We start from the raw sequence: 20,485 nt of genomic DNA, 5'->3' as shown, positions 1-20,485 counted from the left end.
TTTCAAACAGTGGTTTATTATTTATAATGCAGATGAGCTAAGTGTATTTTCTTTGCCCTGTCGATTAGAATAATAAATACATTTTCTTATAATTAATATTGAATTAAAGCCATTATCCCGAAAGAATTATGTAAATGAATATATTTGAATTATATATACGCAATAATATGATTCACTTATCGGTTGGGTGAAAACTGGGCAGTTAGTATTAATGAAAACTGGGATGAGGAGAACATATCAAATATTGTTCATGTCACTGGTCTGATGAGCCAAACGGGACACATCGACTTGCTGCTGCCCTTGCTTCATCCGTCACTTATTTAAGTTTGACATACAGTCAGCATTTATAAAGTCTTCACCACACATGGAAAAAAAAAGAAGCTTTTTAAAGCACACAGAGGGGGGATATTTATGAATAAAAACATTTATTAAAACAACAAAAAAAAAAAAAAAAAAAAAAACACTGTACAAGGTTTCAATTCACATTCCCAGAGACAACTGACATACTTCCATATGCAAAAATCATGTTGCATTCCCTTTGTCACATTGTGACCTTTTTTTCATGTTTAGAAGCAGCAGTGAGTTCTGGACTTTATAGACCATTTCATCATATCAAAGATGTCCAAAAATGGTATTTATTGGTAGATGACCTCATACTGTATATCTAATAAACCTAACTTGCTTCTCCTTGACAAAGCCAGTCCTCTGGCCCACCCTCAAAATGCAGGAAGAGCTTTTTGACATTAATCAGGTGATTTGGCTCACAGTTCGTCAGTCCTCCACCCTGTGAACGCCTCGTCTGTTTGACCATCAACACCAGCATATGTGGGACCTGATCCAGGCGCAGCACTTACAGTAATTGAATAATGCCCCCTTTCAGGAAGGCCTCATTAAATTCTCAGTATCGCCACGAGTTCCCGAACAGAGCTGCCTGAGCGACTGCAGTCAGCACAACACACAATACTATTAAGGGGACTATGCACAATGAGGGTTCAAGAGGAACATGATCATCAACAGGATTCAAATTCTTGGGAAGATGCAGGATAAATTAATCAGCATGTAATGCAGAAGACAATTAAATCTGAAATTAAGCCCTAATTTTAAATATTTATTCAGTGTACAAAGGACTTTTGTGCTTCGCATCTTTCACAAAAAAGTCAAGAAAATAGCTGTCAGTGCTGAACCTCTACAATCTGTACCACAGTCCTGCTAAAAGGGTCCCTTTCTTCCCCACACATTGAAGCGGATGGGGTTGATGGCTTAAGGACAGTATGCAGGTGTGACTCGTAGCTGGTGTCGTGCATCCAGGGACACGGCCTGTGGAGTAGTTCCTTGTCGAGCTCACAGTTCTGTTCAGTGGAAGCCAGAGGTGTAGCTGAGGTCGGGCCCAGCTGTGACAGCAGGTCACAGTCCCAGTCTGACTCTGAGGATGATGGAGAGAGCTTTGCCAGGTCTGGGATGAGGCCTGGCTCGATACAGATTGAGGTAGAGTGAGATACTGAACGCTGAGATTCTTGACTAGAAAACCCACTGTGACATTTATCAGTGTGGAAGTCGACTGGTTGAGTGGCAACCGGGTCAATTTTGACAGAGGATCGAGCTAAATTCTGTGCACTCGGAAAACAAAACGTACTACAAGTCTGTTTTAAACCAAACATATCCACAGTAGTAAATGTTGAAGAGACAGTTGAACTGAGACAAGACTGAGAGATTTCATAACGGAGCTTGTCCAAGAGTAAAGCGCATTCACTCTTTGCTGTATTGTCACTTTGTGGTTTTGGTGGTTTAATATTTTGTCCCGTCCAGCTATCACTGTTACCAGTCTTTGTTGTCCTCATCCTTTTACTGTTGCTACATTCAGGGCTGGCAGATCGACTGCGCTTTTTGGAGTTTACTGCGATTTCTGACTGACGAGGAAGGGAACGAGATCTACCTGAAGATCGCGTGGTGCACTCCAAATCTCTGTTAGAACACACAAGCCCAGCAAACTCAACAACGTTGTCCGTTTTTGCTCTTCCTGCATTGGTCACAGCCCCAGAGGTAAGTGGTGGGGTGGAGAGAACATCTGTGAATGCTGAGGCAAATGTAAACACACCATCCTCAGTTTGTCCTTCCACAGGCTCCTCTGTGATGTATGGTTGGGGACTGAGGACAGGGGGGTCTGAGTAAGGACTTTGAGCATTTATAATGTAGGAATAGGGGACTTGGGGGCTGAGGACTGGAGGCAGGGAGAAAGGGTCAGAGAGGGGACATGGAGAGAGACGCTGAATTTCAGGCAGTTGATTGACTGAGTCCTGGGCTTCTACTTCAGGTTTTAATACAGGCATGACTGGACTCAAAGCCTGAGGATGCATATCAGGCAGCTGGCAGTCTGTCACATGATTGAAAGACTGAGCGCCAGTGGGCTGAGTGCCTGGATTTGGGACGGTAAACTGAACTCCTGGTGATGGACTGGCAGGGCCTGGACAGGAAAGAGGACCCCTGGTAGGGCTGGAAAGGTGAGTATTTAATGATGAACCTCGTCTCCGCAGGGCCTGAACAGTATGCTCCGTCTCGGCATCAGAAAGAGGCTCCAGTTCACAGACATCATGGATAGGCAAAGGAGTTGGAAGTCTAGAGAAGGATACAGACAATCAGTTGAAAACAGAAAAAAAAAATATATAAATAAATCTATATCAAAATATATCATAATCCAAGCTGACCTGCTCAGTTCTTCTTGCTGGGGTGGATTGGGATCAAATTCTGGAAGCATATCAACCACAAGCTCATCCACCAAGCTGTAATTCAAAGGATCCAGCACAAATGTGCGGTGCTGATTGGACTGCAAGTGCTTCAAGGACAAAAAAAACAAAAACAAAAACCCACACCATGAAAATGAACAAAATCACCCAAAGGAATCAACTTCTATTTGCTTTAAATAATAATTAAAAAAAAAAAAAAAAAAAAATTCCTACCTCTTCCAGATTTGTGAATGATTGTTGGCAGCATTCACAGTAAGAAGGGTCCTTTTTGCGTGGTCGCCAAGGTGAAGGGTTACAACTAAGTGGAGATTTACTTTGGGATTTTTCTTGAATGCTACTTTCAACTTTCTTGACCCTAATTAAGAAAAATACAAATATTATGAACCCTCAAAATACTTTTTACAGAATAAAACACTTTCTTCATGGAGTGCAATTTATTTCCACCATCATTTCAACCATTTATTCAAAAATGAAAAATAATCAAACAGTTTGTAATATATATATATATTAATCAGTATTATTCAAACAGTTAGCCAACCACATGTGAACAAACCTTGTTTTGGTTTCCTCCATCTCTGTCTTCTTTTCAAACCGAGGAGGAGGAGGACATTCAAAGGGACTGAATCGACCAGCGTAGTACAGATCTGGGAAGGTCATAGACTGCATGTGCAAAGGCTTGTATTTCCTGTTTACATGGCAGAATAACAGAGGGAGGAACAATAGAAAAAATGAAAAACCAAATAAAAATGTCTGTATCAATGTTTCAACATTACAACACTAAGAATATAAAGACTGACTCAGTAATACAGTAATTATATAGCTGAAGCATTTTGAAGCTATATTAACCACTTTTCAAAAACTTATTTGAGATAGACTGTATCTAGCAGTCCAGATGCCATGGGTTCAATGTCATAGCAATGGCCCATACACATTAGCCAGATCACATCAATTAACTGAAATGAGAGCACAAATGATGGGCTCTGTTAGCACACAGAGATCCCCTGCAGGAAGGGGCAGTGGAGCTTGCAAAGCCTCATCAAATAGAAATCGTATCCAGTTGAGCTCTGGCCTCCCGGGGAGCTGCCTCAGTGGGAGGGGAGCTCGTCACATTACAAGAAATTCAACTGGGCTGAAATACACACCTCCAGAACCAGCACCCAGTGGGGCAAGACGGGCAGAAACAATGGGATAGATCACTGCCCCCCACTGCTGCTTCACTGTCAGTATGCTTAACCCTCTAAAAAAGGCTCGAATCTGACACCGAACCATTAAATGAGGCTTTGCAGGCCTTGGGGGAGAAAGAAAAACCTTCCTTTGCCTTGCTAAATCCCAACTTGTCTGTCTTTACTGACTAGGATTTAATTTGGGGAAGAAAAAAAAATTAACTTAAAACATCGGAGTATCTTGTTATTTTAAGCTATTCTAAAACTAGGCGTGACTGATTTCTAAAGGAAAGAAATAAACTTTCTCTTCCTTAAATATAAACTGAACTCCTCAAAAGAGGGAACTCACCTGCTCAAGTCTTCAATTTTAAGATACGGGGATCTCAAAGCCAAAGCTGTTGACAGCAGATTTGAGAAGGAAAAGACAAATAAATTAGCCAAAGTACAAATGTGAGGAAATTGAATCAAAACATAACCACAGACTTACCCTTGACAGCAGGAGAGCCTTGATGTTTAGTGCCAGTCTTCTGCAGTAAAAATAAAAATCATCAATATGAAACCAACATCAACTATATCTTTTACTTCATTCAGTTTTAATTGGTCTCCATTATGTGTTTGCTCGCTATCGTTACCATTTTCCAGCCCTAAAATCTAAAAACCGCTACAACAGGAAATCTGTCAAATGATGTGAAAAGATAAACAGCTCAAACACCTCACCTCTGCCCTCTTGTGTTTAGTACTGAAGCTCTCTCGAGTTAAATGTTTCAGATAACGGAGGACATCTGATAACACATTAAGGAACAACTTTCAATGTGCAAAACACAAATAATGTTTATTTAATCTGGGCACTGAGTTTAAAACAAAGTACAAAGGACACTGTAGACATCTCTCCTAAAAAGATACTTTTGAGTACTGAAAATAACACAATAGTTCAAGTCCAGCCACTTTAGGAACAGTCTGGATTTGATGTAGCGCTTTGCCAAGTTTCTGATTGTTCCTTGGACAAGATAAACAGCCACAAACTGGTACACAGCAGACAACTCCAATTAAAAGCCGCATTAAAATAGCAGCATACAAGAAAACATGAGCAATCACACAATGCCATCTGCTGTGAGCACAGGCTCACTGCATGTTAATCATGGTGTGTTGTGAAATTCCATTAAATTTAGTCAAAAGGATACCATCCACATGCAAAATCTTGACTCCCCATGATCGAGCACTGGACAAAACACTGCTTCCCTGCAGTCGTTCCTACAAGGCAGATTCATCAAAAAAGAGACAGTGAAGAATTAAAATATCAAAATACATCATCAGTACTTATAAAGAGAATTTTGTCTTCATTGACTTACATTGTTGCGAATGGCTTTTTCGAGCAGCGCTTTCCCTCGACTGCTGCAAGCCTATAGACACAAATGCAGTGCAGTTATACAGTGTAGTTCATTTTAACTTACACTAATGCCTAATGAATTTGATCTTTTTAGTGATCTTGTGTTAGAATGTTTTCAGAGTAGCTTTCCAGGTTTTAGGGCAGTAAACCATCTGCCAAAATAGATTTGTGGTATTTGATAGCTAACCAAAAGCCTGACTGAAAGTGATAAAAGGAGATAAAGTACCATTGGCCTGGGAGTTCCAGGTTGCTGCTTGATGAGGCCGTTGTCCCGCTGCTTAATCAATTGTTGGGCTGATTGACTTGCCCCACCCTTGGAAACAATACTCTTCTTGTCCAGGCCTTCTTTGTTTCCAGTCACAACAAAGTTTACATCCTTGTGTAGAAAACTCTCGACCCTCTTCAAAAGAAAAAAAAAAAAAATTAAAACAATATCCATGAGAGTTTCTGATGAATGCAAAATCTAACCTCAGTCCAGTGGATGTACTGTAAGTGTTCACTGACCATTTGGACTTATCAAGTGTTTATCAACAGTAATAATACTTTGTTTTCTAAAGAAAACCGACACTAGTACAGCCAATGACATACAAAAGAAAAGATCAGATCAGTGAGGACGATCAATATATTCGTTATTAGGGTTGTATGCGTGCAGAATTCAAGACTAAATCCATTATTCAAAGGTTTAAAAGACTCAAGATTGATGCTTTTGTCATCTATATCAAAAAGTGTCTGTCTTCTTACAGACACTTTTGAAGATATATTTTAAATACAATGCGACAGCCTTTAAAAAAAGGTTCCACTGGCAGGCTATCTTAACATATGCTTACCCCTCCAAAAAGAGAGATGGATTCCAAAAGCAGGACTGTTGGCTGTTTCTTCACATTGTCCAGGTAGAAGGTCTTTCCCTCCAGCTTTTTTGGCCCAAGACACAGCTTCCCCAGGAGCCCATATCCACGTTCTTTTGAATACTGCTGCTGTTGCATGATCCTGGTGCAGTAAAGGCTGTCACAAGCACCAGGAGCCTACAAAAATTAAAGGAAGATCAAGATCCAAATAAGCTTTTAAGTTACAAAACCGGCAAGAGTATAAATTAGCTTTCTAGCAACTATGTTTACAATTTTTTTTTTTGAAGTGCAGCAGTTTAAATTTCGGTCACGTAAGATTACCACCAAAACGCAACTGCGCAGTTCAAGTTTCAGCCTAGCCACTCTGCTAGTTAGCTTTAGCCGACTTGAGCGAGGTTAGCTCTCTCTAACAACAGCCAGAAACCATTCAATGTCGGCTAAATTTAACCCATGTTCTGCTTCTTTGTGACAAAAAAAGAGAAAAGAAACACGGCTTACTTGTGCTTTGTTCCTGTGCTGGAGAGAAGCGAAAAAAAAAAACTGCTATCGCTTCGTCAACAAGCCGGCGAAGCTGTAACCGCCGCTTTTTCAAAAACACTGGAGGACGTGCGGACATGAAGACGGCGTAACATCCGGTCTGACGCTGCCTTCAGGTGCTTTTCAATCAGTGTGAAATCAAAAGTTGAAACGCCTTCCCATTTTAATTTAGCACTGACGTCAAAAAAGAAAAGACTGTTTGCTCCTGACGCTGCCCTCCACATAACCTGTTGACTGAAACGTGAGCCCTGGCTTTCATTTTCAAATATACCTTTTAATATATATGAAATATATTATGAGTTAATGGTAAGGTTCTTACAGTCACTGGTACAGTATCCTGAACCCAACACAAAAGCACCCTGGTTATCAATTTTGGCCTTTGAAAAAGAAAATAAGACAAATAACTTATGAAATTCAAGAAAACAGACAATAACAATTAATGAAAAGCAACTTAGCTGTTTAGTTGATGCTTCATCTGACACTTATTGCAACTGATTATCAGCATATCAGCGGGTCAAACACAATGACTACAGAAAACTACAATCACTGGTTAAACACATTTCCAGAGAGAATCCCCAAGATTCATTTTTGACTATGTTAAATTCTACTTGCCATGTTAGTTTTAAGGAGCCATAAACTAAATATTTCACCACAAAATATATTAGATTTCTCAGTGATGAGTTTTTCTTTCAATAAAACTTCCAATATATGACAGATTTCAAATATAGACACAGAAAAATTTTGGTAAGTTTTATCTACAGGGATCCCACTGAAAGAGACATAGAACTATTATATTATTCCCTCTTTGTGCCCAGCAGAGGGCAATGCAAGCTTAAGCTGACTACCAGTGTAAATTACCCACATGCTCAAATATTCAGCATTAAATTAATAATATAGTTTTCATTCTAGACTGACAATCAAATCATTGAAAACAAGACAAAGATTATGAGACAAATACAAACTCTTTATTCAAAACATGCACTTTTTGTTCCTAAAAATATTTTTTAACAAAACCAAACACAGTAACAACAAATGACAAATGGCCTTTCAGACTGAAAATATGGAAATCCAAGTAAAAGATTGATAAAAGAAAGAAACAAATGAAGCATATAAAAAGCTTGATACACTCGTTCTTTTTAATGTATACTACAGAATGAATGGTTGAAAAAATAAAGTATGTTAAAAAAAAGGTAATACCTGTACTATAATATATGACTTTTTTTTTAAACTTGCCTCTCGAAACAATAACGAAAACTTCTCTTTTCTTTCTAAAAAAATAGTGGGAATGCTTTTAAAATACCAAAAGAAAATATGGTGAAATTACCAGCTGAAACATACTGTCTGTTATTTTTTTGTCAGCTGTTTTCAAACACAACTTCTAAAAAAAAATCATCAGAATTAGACCAGGACAAGTGTTGTTTTAACTTACATAAAACAGACAGCAGGACATTCCAGTCAGCTGCATTTAGACTATCGGAAAAACTCCCTGTGGTCGTGAGGAGGGCACTGCCTGACTATAGCGTGCAGGAGGCAGGAAACAGGATGACCACTCATTACCTGTGAACTCAGCAGAATATTCGCTTCTCTATTCTTGATTTTGCACAATTAAACATCATGCATTTTTTACTAGAGAACTGGCATGTTAAAGACAATATCTAATGATTGATACGGTTTAGGGCTGCAGTACATATGTGAAAACAGCCTTTTTGTTGCTTTTGGGAAAACGATCTACACCAAAAAGAAACTGAAGAACAATTTTGAATATTCATGAGCAAAATTATTCAAATCTTTAACTGTGGATGGCAATGAAAAAAACATTAACTCTGTAACATAAAGGGTTGCTCAGTTTGAATGAAGCTGCTTTTAGATGGTTTAAGTAAGGCACTTTCAATTGCAGCATTAAAGTCTCTGGTTAAAGAAGGTAAACAAAAACAGGGTACCAAAATCTTAGCGCAAAAGGTATTCAAGATATTATTTTCCTGCTATACAAAGCTTCTTCACTGAACTGAGCTAAATAGCTAAGCTGTTTTACATAGTCGTGTTTCAAATCCACTCTGAACCCTTTATGACTCCATATTTGCTGCTACTGCTGGTGCCGCTGCTGCCTCTGTCTGTATCTGCCCTGCTGGAGGCGTGTCTGTTGGTCTGCCGGTGTTTACGTTCACGGTGGGGCTTGCTGCGGTTGTTAGTGTGGCTCTGCAGCTGGATGTAGGTCTGATTATCACCCTCCAGGATTTTCTGAGGTCTACCGCTGTCCTTATGAACAGCCCTGGGTGCATCTCCCTTCCCAGCGCTGCACTGGTTTTCATCATTAATGCCGTTCTGTTGACGCTCCTCTTGGGGAATGTTCACGTGATTCTGCTGACATGCCAGCTTGGCATTTGTGAGATCAGTGATGGGTAGTGGTTGGTTGTGGTTCCCTAGAGAAGGTTTGACGGCGATGTTGTACCCAGGTGGAGGCGCTGGTGCATTCCAAGAAAATGGGTAAGAGCTGTAGTCTTCCTCACTCAATCTCACCTCGTTAAGACGGCCTTGTCCTCTTGCCAGCCCGTAGAGCTCCTCATTGGGGAGCTCCGTCTTGCGGGAGTGTATTATCTCATACATGGTACCAATGCCCAGGTGAAGCATCTCCCATATATTGAGTGCTAGACAGAGCAGGGAGACTGTGTACATGATGAGGAGAAAGATTGTCTTCTCAGTTGGTCGCGACACAAAGCAGTCCACCTTATGAGGACAGGGCTGGTCTTTGCATACGTAGGTGGCAGGAACGGAAAAGCCATAGAGGGCATACTGACCACAGAGGAAAGCAACCTCCAGCAAGGAGCGCAACAGGAGTTGGACGACGTAAAGGCGCATCAATCCATCCTCTTTGATACGATGACGCCCATCATGGCGTACTTTGGCTTTTTCTTTTCTATCACAGCTGCCTCCCTTTTCTGCTTCACAATCGTCGTTCTCCACCTCTGCCACTTCATAGATCATCGGGTCTTCCTCGTCGTCATCCTCAGCCTCTTCAATGCCCCTGTGCTGCTTTCTGCCTGCAAGATAGTGCTTCTTGGGTTTCTTCTGGGAAAATCCATTCACTCCCCCACTTTCTGCCTTCTCCTCTGCCCGAGCAATTTTGTTGACAGCGTAGCCCAGGTACATAACTGAAGGGGTGGCCACCAGGATAATTTGAAAGACCCAGAAGCGGACGTGTGAGAGTGGAGCGAAGGCGTCGTAGCATACGTTCTCACAGCCTGGCTGTGCTGAGTTGCAGACGAACTTGCTTTGTTCATCGTAGTAGATTGACTCTCCTCCTACGGCTGTTAGCACAATGCGGAAAACAATGAGAGTGGTGAGCCAGATCTTGCCCACAAATGTAGAATGGTTGTGGATTTCTTCCAGCAGGCGAGTCAGAAAACTCCAGCTCATGGTAGTGGTGGAGAAACTACAGCAAGAGGCAACATACACGTCCTCTTACTCCCTGTGGAGAGAACAGAAAGCTTTGGGTCATGCATGCAAACTTAAAAGGCAAATATCTACATTGATTCATTGAACACTAAGGTGGTTATGTCATCTCTTTTCGAGCTGCCAAGGGTAACAAATGAAGTCAGAGACAAAAGAAGAAACTAAAGGTTTACTCCCTCCAGGATTCGCTGCTTCTACCATAACCGAGTATGGCTGCCCCCATTCCCCTGCTGGCCTGTGCTCCAGTTTGTCTCTTTTGCTCCCCTTTTAATCCTTCTCCCTGTCTTTTCTATGTCCTAAACTAAAAAGGAACATCATTACTTCTACTTCTATCAAACATGGTTTAGGGAGTGACGGCACACTGTCTTCTCACATAGATTTATCAGTTGGTTAACATGGCATTTTTCATTAGTGCTACAGGTCACATGAAAAGCCATTACAGGGATCTTCTAAAAGGAGGTGGAATTGCTCAGAAAATTAAACATTGTGCATGCCATATATATATTACACTTTGGCCTGAATAAGGCCACAAAGGTTTTTTACACATTCCTTATAACCTTTACTGCAATTTAGCTTATTGTTCTATTTGAAAACATATAGTCAACCATGGTGCTGCTGACATAATACAACCACAATATGTGCATTAAAGATAAAATGAGCTTCCTGAAACAAAAAAAGCAAACAAAAAAGTTCCAAAACTTTGTATAATGCAAGCAAATTCGTTTAACTCACTGCTGTACATCCACCTGAAGGACAAAAGGATACTCTGAGGAACAGGACTTGACACATATGCTCTTGACATGCCCTCCAGGATTACAAATGTACATAACTAACACACTTTTTCCTTCCTTTGACATATTATTTTCAATTTGAAGACAAACAAAGTTCAGCACAGAGCTCTTCTTGCCAGAATCTGATAATACAGAGTAGGAAAAAAATGATTTCTTACTCTTTCCATTTTTGTATATCTCTCAATTTGTCTCTCTTTTTCCTGACACACAGAATGAATTGCTCAGCTTTTATTTTACATATAAAGACGCCACACACTCTTCTACTGTACTCACTATGTGTTTTGTTTAGCTCCATTTGTTTGCACAGATGGGTATGAGCACTTAGCTCTTCTGCAGAATGCACACCTACCTCCTGATTCGAAATAAATCACAGGCAAGTACTTTGTCTTTCCTATACATGGTAATCAAATAGTGTATTTCTTCACAATAACAACACTTTCATCCTTCAATGATAGCTGTGCCTTGTAGCTCATGTCCAAACACATCCTCAATATTAGTACACAAAGGGAAGAGTAATGAAGCAGATGGAACGCCTAAGTGTAATTGCCATCGTAATTTATATTACACCTTAAAAACTAAAAGCCATTCAACGTTGATTTGTTAATTTACAACAATATACAATATATTTATTTGCCTATTATGGTAATGGATGCACTCCGCATTAAAGTCTGATTGATATATTGGCTATTTGATATTACTAGCTGCATGAAATACATAACACAATGCAGAAAAAGATGCATATAAAAATGCTGTTCTCACACAGAAAACTGCCATTCACCTGTTTGCTATTTAAGGTAGGACCTGACCTTCAGAATTCACCTGAGTGTTATCTAACTGTGGTATTCTTCATCTTGTCTCTTTGTAAGGCTCTGTGAACTGGCCGAAGACCTCTAATGTGCTTCTTTATGTGCTTAGGACGTCCCAGCGGAGTTCCGAGACTGTTTGTTACTTGGCGGAGTTAGGAGATTCTGTTCGGGGATTTTGATTCACAGAACCTTCCTTCCATTAGATTTTGTACATATTGGACTCTTAAACCGAGCACTTCAAAAAGACTTTGTATATAGCACTATCTACACCAGCACTGTAAATAAACTCACCGCACTTTCATTCCTGAGTCCTGCATTTGAGTCCGGCCAGACAAATCATGACAGCAGAGTGTGGATCACAGAGCAGTAAGTGCTGCTTAGGCATTCAAAGTAAGCAAAGTAGTTTTTAAATATGTGTTAGAAATGGATAAAAACACTGACTTATCATTTTCTTAAATCTAATTGCTAGAAATTAATGTTGGCGTAAGTGCTGAAAATCAAGTATATGTGCATTAACCTTTTATCCCTAATCCAATGATAATTTACATTTAAGTTTAGCTGAAGTAAAGCCATTCATTGATGTTCAATAATGGCACCATTTTATCATATTAATGTAAGCTGTTGAGACCCAAATGTACTAAGCAGTACATATCAGCATGATATTGCAATTAAAAAATGTTTTGATGGGTACGGAAAAAGAACACAGTTCATTTCAATGGTGATCAGTAATTGGCAGAGAGTAGAACAAATTAATGAGCCAAAAACAGGCAGACCTGTCGCATGGGATTTATGTAAGAAGTTTTGAAATAGCATGACGTTTCATGAGATTTCAGTCAATGAGAGGCAACTGAATTCCAAGATCTAAAGAGAAGCTCTAAAGGGAGGGGGGGGGGGGAGGAGGAAGGGAGAAAAAAGACTACAACAAAGTTATTTTTTGTGTGCGCACTTCTGAGATAAAATACACAGACATGTGTACTGATCTCTGTGTAGAAATGTGACTAACAGCCTGAAAAAAATGCAAACGTCTGTGCTCACGGTAACTTGGTCACTTGTAACCCGGCTGCCTATGAAGATGCAAGTTATATCCTCGTACGCATCTTTTATTGAGATTTTTCTCGTCCCTCCCTCCAATACCCCACGTCAAGTTCAGTTCAGTCAGTTCTGCTACATTAATATACCAGTATTACTGAAGACCAGAAATATGTGGGACTCGGCTCCAAACTCAGTGAAGAGCTACAGGAGAGAGCCAAAACTTTGGCGCCGTGCTCACAGCTTTGAGTCATCCACAATCGGCAATTACCCACTAGTTCTGATAACATCTCCAATTTCAAAACCCCCACCGGCAGCTATCACAACCACATAAGGCGAAAAAACTAAGACAGGCCTTTTTGTGTTAAAGTTGGTGCAATTTATAGTAAACTGTGTGCCGCAAACCTTAGTAAATCCTGTTTGTGTGAGTCATTTAAATATTTTCCTCCTAAAATTTCTGGAAGGCTGCAATAAAGCTAGCCATAAAAATACCTGTGTCCACGCCTTTCAGTCACAAAACTGACAGTGCAACTTGTAAATACCAAAGGCAGCTTTTTTAAGAGGTTTTAATATAAATCTAAAATTTTATTTTCAATTAAATTAATTTCAGTTTTGTGTATATAGTGCCAGCAATACAAACTTTGTCTCAAAGTGGTTTCTATCGTGAAGTAAAGAGCCTACAATATTAGAGAGAAAACACAATAGATCAGACAATCCCCTGTGAGTAAGCACCTGGTGACAACAGTGAGGAAGAGCTTCCTGTTACAGGAAGAGATGTCTGGTTAAACCAGGCTCAGGGACGCCATCTAAAACCAGGACATGTGGGTAAAGAGAAGAAAAGGAGAAGAGCACTTTTTTTCACTTATGCACTACTACTAAATACTCTACCTAACCCCAAAAAACCTCTAAGCCGAAGACACCCATCTGCTCAAATCTAGGGCTGCAGACGCCTAAAGTAAGTAAAGTTTTAAAGATCTAGACTTCTGTGGGGCAATCTTTGCATGTGATGTGCCTGACTTTAGAGGCTTCCTAAGAAGAGTTTGTATTCAAACAATCTAGCTCCTGCTCTACTACTTGTAACTGTACATGACAAGAGGAGACAGAGATGTGACACGGGAACATGACTGAGATTGTGCTGGAACTGCTGATATATGGAATAATTTATTTTACCACGCTGAATAGAGCATTCATCAAAAAAGCAATTCTTTAAAGCTTTATCTTTACTTGGTTCATTTATGTCACAAGAAAATAAATTACAAAAAAATCAATCAATCAAAAGACAAATCAAATGGGTTAAGGTACTATATCTTTCATCTGTAATCTTCAGGACACCACGCTGCAAGTGACTATTACATGCTTCATACATAATTTGAATATGTAATAATTGATTGAGGCGACTGTTGTTGTGATTTGGCGCTAGGGCTGTGCGATATGACCAAATTCTCATATCCCGATATAAGACATCTATCGTCCCGATAACGATATAAATCACAAAAATGTAACATTTTCTGTAAATTCTGTGAATCTCGGGCAGCTCGTCTTGCGGGAAGTGTTTCCAGCTGCGTGTCATGTAGCTGGAGTCGAGTGTTTTAACCGATGCATGAAACTATACATTTTTAGACATAAGTTGTAACAGCCGCCGTTTTCTTTGTGAATATTTATTACACGGCGTGCTGCGGGGAAAAGACTGTTCTAATGTTTGAGTCTAAGGTTTATTTTTTAATTCTCATCCGTAAATAATCTGCTCTTTCACGTGATTCAGTTTATTTTGAAAAGTCTCAACAGGATCTTGAGCTTTATTGTGAAAGGTTTATGTGGAACATAAACAAGCGGATACGCGATGCTGTTACTGTCGTTGTTGCTAACTAACCACAACGCATAAAAACAGGCGCTTGTCAGTCCGTAGCGTGGTTATATAAAATATAAAAGAAAGAGAGAACTTTAAGAAATTAATATAGCCACTACAGTGAACATCAAAACGATGAAAAAATATTGCCGTAAACAGTTTATTTTGCGACACCACGAAACAAATGATAGCATAAAATGAAACGATAGACGTTTTTATATCGTCATCCGATATATATCGTTATATCGAACAGCCCTATTTAGCGCTATATAAATAAAATTGAATTGAATTGTCAGTGTATTTTGAGTGTGTGTAACTGAATATAAACAATACCTCATCAGCCTTTTACAACTGAGGGGTAAAAACTTCCAAGTATGACGAACTATGTCAATTTCAACTTTACATAGTTCTAATTTAATCAGTTTTTAGTTTTGATGTTGATATAATCTTAGAAATGGATTCTGACATGGTATTTGTTATAGGTAGTTCTCAGAAAAGATTATTAATTAAGAATATTCTTTTTAGAAAGCTGCCAAAGCTTTTGGCTGTTTTATATCATTGTACACTGAATGACACAGCAATTCACTCACAAATATGCTGATAACTGAGACAATTAGAGGTTTTCCTTATTTTTCAGAATGCGTCACTTCAACAGCCCAGATAAAATGTGATATAATATACACCACCTATTATACAAGTTCAAATGCAGGGCTCTATACGCACACACACATACTGATTCCATGCCAGAAGAATTTCCCACTAACGCTATGTAATAATAAACACAGTGACACACTGTCACATTCAGTAAGTATGACACATTAAAAAAATGTCCAGCTGCTAACATAAGACTCAATATTCTTCCTTCCTAATGTCTCACTCCGTGAAGAAAAGAAGTTCTGAATGTCTCATTAAGAGTCACGTGCCCTCCAAACCTGCACATCTGGCCATGTTGTGTAATGTACCATTTGGAGGCCCAGTAGCACAGTATCACCACTACCCAAACACGAACCTTACCGACGGCATGAAACTGGGACAATCCTTCACATTGCTCATTTTTTAACTCATGATCAGCCAGGATACGCATGCAGTGTACAGCAAATTTAAACATAAAAACAATAACCTAATGTAATTAATGTAGGCACACGTCTCACTTAAGCATAGCAAGATACATATACAATAGTTTTAACTGATCTTCTTGACTCAAAGCAAAGAATGAAGCAAAAATAACTCAAAATATTCCGAATATTTTAAGCTTGAGAGTTCCGTTTTGATGAGAAGTTCCCAATATTATTTGCATTTTGCATCAAATCCATGTGTTTTCCTGCACTAAATCAAACACTCAAGCACAATAGACATTTCAGTATATTACATGATCAAAATCACAAGGAAAACTGTAGATTCTTGTCAAACAGAGTAATGTGGACTCAGTGCCGCTTCAACACAGACTCATTATGCTTACTTGTATCACAGCCCTAATCTGAACAGAGAACCTGGGTCTTTATATTTAAGCTTTATTCCGATGGGTCTTGATAAAAAGTTCCTCAGCAAAAGATTTTTAAGGAGCATATTTGGGTCTGATGATCAGCAATCCTCCAATCCGAAAATATTTATTTCAAAATAAAAAACAGAGGCGTATTTTCACACTTAAAGAAAGGTGTGAATGAACATCTGTTTAGATAATTACCTTTCTGTGATTATGGCCAGACTTTGTGATAAACACGCCATCCACATTTGTTAAACACATATGCACCAGACCAGAGCCTGCTGTCAACACTTTTTTGCTTCCATAAAATCTCTTAATTCTACGGTGGGAGGACAAGAAAATAAACCTCACAGTTATGTCTTCATGTAAAGCCACCTAGTCCCTAAATGTACAGCTCCACGCCTCTGGTTACTTATAGTGCCACACTGAAAGCTTTCCCCAGATGTCTCCCAGACCCAGACCCGCCGCCTCCTGCTTCCTACACAGCTAGTAAAAGAACTGGGGTTGTACATGCCTATCTGAGAAGGCTTCAAGCTGTGGATGTGAAGGTTAGTGGTTTCCTTCAAAGCTGTAAAAGTGATGCTCAACCCAAAATCTAACTTTGAGCATGAAACAGTCAACAGCTATTAACTTAAAAGGGAACTGTTAAAAGTTTGTAGATTGCTGAGACTGCTCTTATTTTTGGAGCGCGTTTCTTCTTGATGAGATACACGTTATATACACAGTAGAAAGCTGAATTAAAGGAGGGAAAGCATGCATCCCATGCTCCCTGCCTGGACTCAAACCAGGCATTATCTTAAATGTAACTAACAACCCCTTGCCCTGGCATTTAGACAGAAGAACGAGAATTGCTTCCACGCTGTGTCCCAGAGCGAATAAGTCAACAACAAACAAGAATTCATAAGATCAAAGAAGCAAGAGGCAGGTTTGTCGGGGCACTACACCAACGCTAATGAGGATGGAATAAAAAAGAAGAAAACAGTGACAACAGCCGGCAGGAAAAAAACCATGTCTAAGCTAACGTACATAAATAAAATAATGACCACGTATTTTTCCCAAGGAAAACAACAGCGGTGTAGTTAAACTAAATTAAACCGTCAGCATTTCTTATCTCTGTACCTTGCCTTTAAGAGGCAAAGCCCACGGGGTATTTCCAGGGTCACTTTATGAGCCATCCACTCAAAGATGTCAAAACACTCACTATGACGCAGCATGAGGCGCACAGTTTGATGTGGACACGAGCCTCTAGCTTAAAGAGTTTGTTTGCCTACCTTGAAAAAGTCAAGACAGGTACATTATGGTTATATAATCCTGAGATACAGCTGGAAATACCTTGTGTAATAGGCGTAGCAATATTTCTCTTAACATTCAAAATTTACGACATGCTATTATCTATGCAGGCGTTCTCATAGTTATTAAAAATTTTGAGGCCGAGTAAAGAGGTTTGGACTTCCACCAAGGGAAAATGAGAAGTACTGTGATAAAAAAGATATTTTAACTGTTTTTTTTACGAGTGGGAAAAGTCCCCAAATTGGATAAACTGAAGAAAATTAATGGAGAAATATATAAAATACCTTAAGGTAATAAGGTAACACAGACCCTCTGTCTTAAAAATATGCTGAGCATTTGTGGTTATACCCACATTCGCCTATTCACATAATTAAATGTGAGGGGAAAACGTAGGGTTGTATATTTTCAAAAAAGATAAAGAATAAAATTATATCGCTTATATTAATATTGTGTAACATTGCATACATAATCAATTTCATTCATAAACTCATGCTTGTGTACCTGCAGTGCTGCATATGTGGCATTAGTTCATGTGAACAGATGATTAAGAAATTCCTGAAGCAACAGCAGCTGCCGTTTTGCACATTTTGTTACGAGTCTGAGTAAAAAACAGCTTGAACAGTAAAATTGCTCTCATTTTAAAAGACGACTTATGAATGATCTTTATGTCATATCACTCAGCCGTCATATCATCCAAACTATGATCTAGGATTTTAGTATTTTACTTGGTTGAGTAATTTAAACAGCCTTAGAGCACAGGATCAAATTCATTTAAAAAGCCATTCTCAGTATTGTGATGAATCTTATTACCCCCTTGCTTTGTGCTTTGATTCCTTTCGATCCTTCCTGTTATTCCAACCAGAACTCAGAGAGACTTCAAACCCCATGTGCCTGTAAAATAAATAGAAATATATATTTTTAAAACTATGTAGTTAAAGAAAACCTGACAGGTTTTTAGTCTTTTTAAAAAATATTTTCACATATCTGTGTTTATGTTTTTAGCTCCTATAACTGTGCCTTGCCTAGCTAGAGAACTAAACTGTCTTTCATTAAACAAAAGAATTTAAATTAAAATAGTAATATTTGGACCCACACAGCATGCTCTTCCAACTACTAATTTGGTTCTTAGTTGCTGAAGAAGATCCACATGTTAGAAAAAAAAAGTTATTCAGGAAAAAGAAAATATTTTTGCTGCATACAGACTAAAATAAAATTTTCCTAACAGGAGTTTAAGGGATTTATGCTAACTTTATGCTAATGCTAAAATAAGATGTCAAAGTTTCAGATAGGGTTTTCTTTTTGGGGGGGAGGGGGAGTCACCAATATATTGTACACACTTTATAAATATTTGAATTATTACAAACAACATTTGTGAAATTACGGTAGTGTAATAACCTACAAAATAGTCGGCTAACTAAATCTGCAACCAGGTAACCGAACTTGCTAGCAAAGCCGAGTAACTTGCTAAACAGGCTAATCTAACATTATAGCTTCTTAATCAAAACACAACAAAATTGTAAGAAAAAACAGGAGAAAGTCAAGTCTCGTGGTCTTTCTAGTGCCCTAATGATTCATTCCAATCTTTTAGTAATAATTCCCTCAAAACAATTTTCACAGTTACTCATCATTTATTGTAGCCACCTCACCTTTTTTGGCAGACTTTTGCTGGATCAGCATTTGAATCATCAACCAGCAAGATGTGGTACTCCCTGTATGCAGAGAAATACAGTCTTCACCACAAAATTACACCACAGTGGTTAATAATCATCTCCATTCACATAAAAGCTGAGGGTGAGTTTAGCTCTTACTGTTTTAAATGTAAAAGTAGCTCCAGCAGGCTGAACCAAAGACGGAGGGAGCTTGGTTGGAGCAGAGGAAGGCAAACTGGCTGAAGCGGGAAGGAGGGGTTTCTGGGCATGTGTGTGTGTGTGAGAGTGTAGGAGAGAGAGAGTATGTGATGCATCCATAAGGCAATTTTCCTTCTTGATTTTTCTGTTAAAATCAAAAAGATGACAGTTAAATGCCAGGGTTCTGGTTTATCTGCCTTTAAAGCCTGACAGCATCATTACCATTTTAATTCACACATGTCTGCCCAAGTATAGGGACACATTGCCTTTTTCTGTCTACATAAATTAGCTGGATGATCACTGGCTCTGATTTTAAGTGCTGTATAGTGTAGTCTTTTATTTTCCCCCAGTCAGGATCTGATGTCAGATCTCGGCCAAATCAAACAGGAAGATCAGAAGTGAGAATCAGGAGCCGATGTATGAGTACCAGGACAGGTATGCAGGGGAGAGAAGGAGAATGAGAGTCAGTAGAGGGAAGACAGAATACGTGTGTGTGAATGAGAGGGAGATAAGTGGAAAGATGAAGATGTGAGGAGTAAATGTAGTGAAGGTGGATGAGGTCAAATATCTAGGGTCAGCTATATAATGCACAAGCGAAGTGAAGAAGTGAGTGCAGGGAGTGGGTGGAGATGAATGCAAGGGTTGATTAGTGACAGGAAAAGCTTTCAAAATGGTGGAGAGACCTGCTACAATGTATGGTGTGGAGACAGTGGCACTGACAAAAAGACAAGAGGCAGCTGAATGTGTTAACATTTTCACTAGGAGTGACCAGGATGGATAAGATTAGAAATGAATACATTAGAGGAACAGAGGTGTGTGAGGACATGGGCAGAGGAAGGATAGTGGCTATATTAGACAAAGGATATGGTAGACCACGGTGCCAGGCAGGAGGAAAAGAGGAAGCCCACAGAGGACATTCATGAATGTAGTTAAGAAGGACATGCAGAGGGTTGGTGTGACAGGATGCTAGGGATAGGGGGAGATGGAGGCAGTGATCCTTTGTGGCCACTCCTTTATTAGGAGCAGCTGAAAAAAGCAGAAGGAGAGAAAAAAAACAGAGTAAATGAAGAAGTAAAGTGAAGAAGTAATGCCTTGTTAAATCACAAATTCACTGTAATTAACTAAATTTTTTTGGAATGCGTGATGTAATTGATAGAGCCATGAATTCTACTCTCCTCCAGAATATCCGAAAGGATAATCTCCGGCCATTAGTTTGTGCCCTGAAGCTTAAGAGCACTCGGGATACGCAACAGGACAATGACCTGAAACA

The 20,485-nt window shown here is 39.2% G+C and overlaps 2 protein-coding genes across 4 annotated transcripts; both read right to left on the bottom strand.

Moving 5' to 3' along the window:
- Positions 1–537: 537 nt before the first annotated feature.
- On the bottom strand, positions 538–6,772 carry dbf4b (DBF4 zinc finger B). Its single transcript, XM_040039053.1, has 12 exons — positions 6,635–6,772; positions 6,119–6,313; positions 5,518–5,691; positions 5,254–5,304; positions 5,086–5,155; positions 4,622–4,686; positions 4,392–4,431; positions 4,254–4,299; positions 3,295–3,426; positions 2,955–3,096; positions 2,703–2,830; positions 538–2,613 (listed from the first exon to the last, which is right to left on the bottom strand). The coding sequence occupies exons 2-12, from the start codon at positions 6,272–6,274 to the stop codon at positions 1,173–1,175; spliced, it is 2,445 nt and encodes an 814-aa protein (XP_039894987.1). The 5' UTR covers positions 6,275–6,313; positions 6,635–6,772; the 3' UTR covers positions 538–1,172.
- An 866-nt stretch (positions 6,773–7,638) lies between these two features.
- On the bottom strand, positions 7,639–19,380 carry LOC120738037 (gap junction gamma-1 protein-like). 3 transcript variants are annotated; one of them, XM_040039057.1, is made up of 4 exons: positions 19,177–19,377; positions 19,015–19,077; positions 18,179–18,259; positions 7,640–10,139 (listed from the first exon to the last, which is right to left on the bottom strand). In XM_040039057.1, exon 4 carries the CDS (start codon positions 10,085–10,087, stop codon positions 8,717–8,719), a length of 1,371 nt encoding a protein of 456 aa, XP_039894991.1. In that variant the 5' UTR covers positions 10,088–10,139; positions 18,179–18,259; positions 19,015–19,077; positions 19,177–19,377; the 3' UTR covers positions 7,640–8,716. The 3 variants fall into 3 exon arrangements, with proteins under 3 accessions (XP_039894993.1, XP_039894991.1, XP_039894992.1); XM_040039059.1 differs by lacking the exon at positions 18,179–18,259 and having other exon boundaries at positions 7,639–10,139; positions 19,177–19,380; XM_040039058.1 differs by lacking the exons at positions 19,015–19,077; positions 19,177–19,377 and adding an exon at positions 18,462–18,581.
- Positions 19,381–20,485: the final 1,105 nt, after the last annotated feature.

This window comes from Simochromis diagramma, unplaced genomic scaffold (assembly GCF_900408965.1).
Source record: "Simochromis diagramma unplaced genomic scaffold, fSimDia1.1 OVJJ01000402.1, whole genome shotgun sequence".
NCBI lineage: Eukaryota > Metazoa > Chordata > Actinopteri > Cichliformes > Cichlidae > Simochromis > Simochromis diagramma.
This window is presented reverse-complemented; position numbering and strand designations above follow the sequence as displayed.

Bases quoted from the DNA above. Each gene is read 5' to 3' on its own strand.
- dbf4b (XM_040039053.1), bottom strand. From the start codon at position 6,274: ATGCAACAGCAGCAGTATTCAAAAGAACGTGGATATGGGCTCCTGGGG. The intron at 3,097-3,294 runs GTTTGTTCACAT...TTTCTTAATTAG, and splicing joins ATGGAGGAAACCAAAACAAG to GGTCAAGAAAGTTGAAAGTA. The intron at 2,831-2,954 runs GTAGGAATTTTT...TTGTCCTTGAAG, and splicing joins CATTCACAAATCTGGAAGAG to CACTTGCAGTCCAATCAGCA.
- LOC120738037 (XM_040039059.1), bottom strand. From the start codon at position 10,087: ATGAGCTGGAGTTTTCTGACTCGCCTGCTGGAAGAAATCCACAACCAT.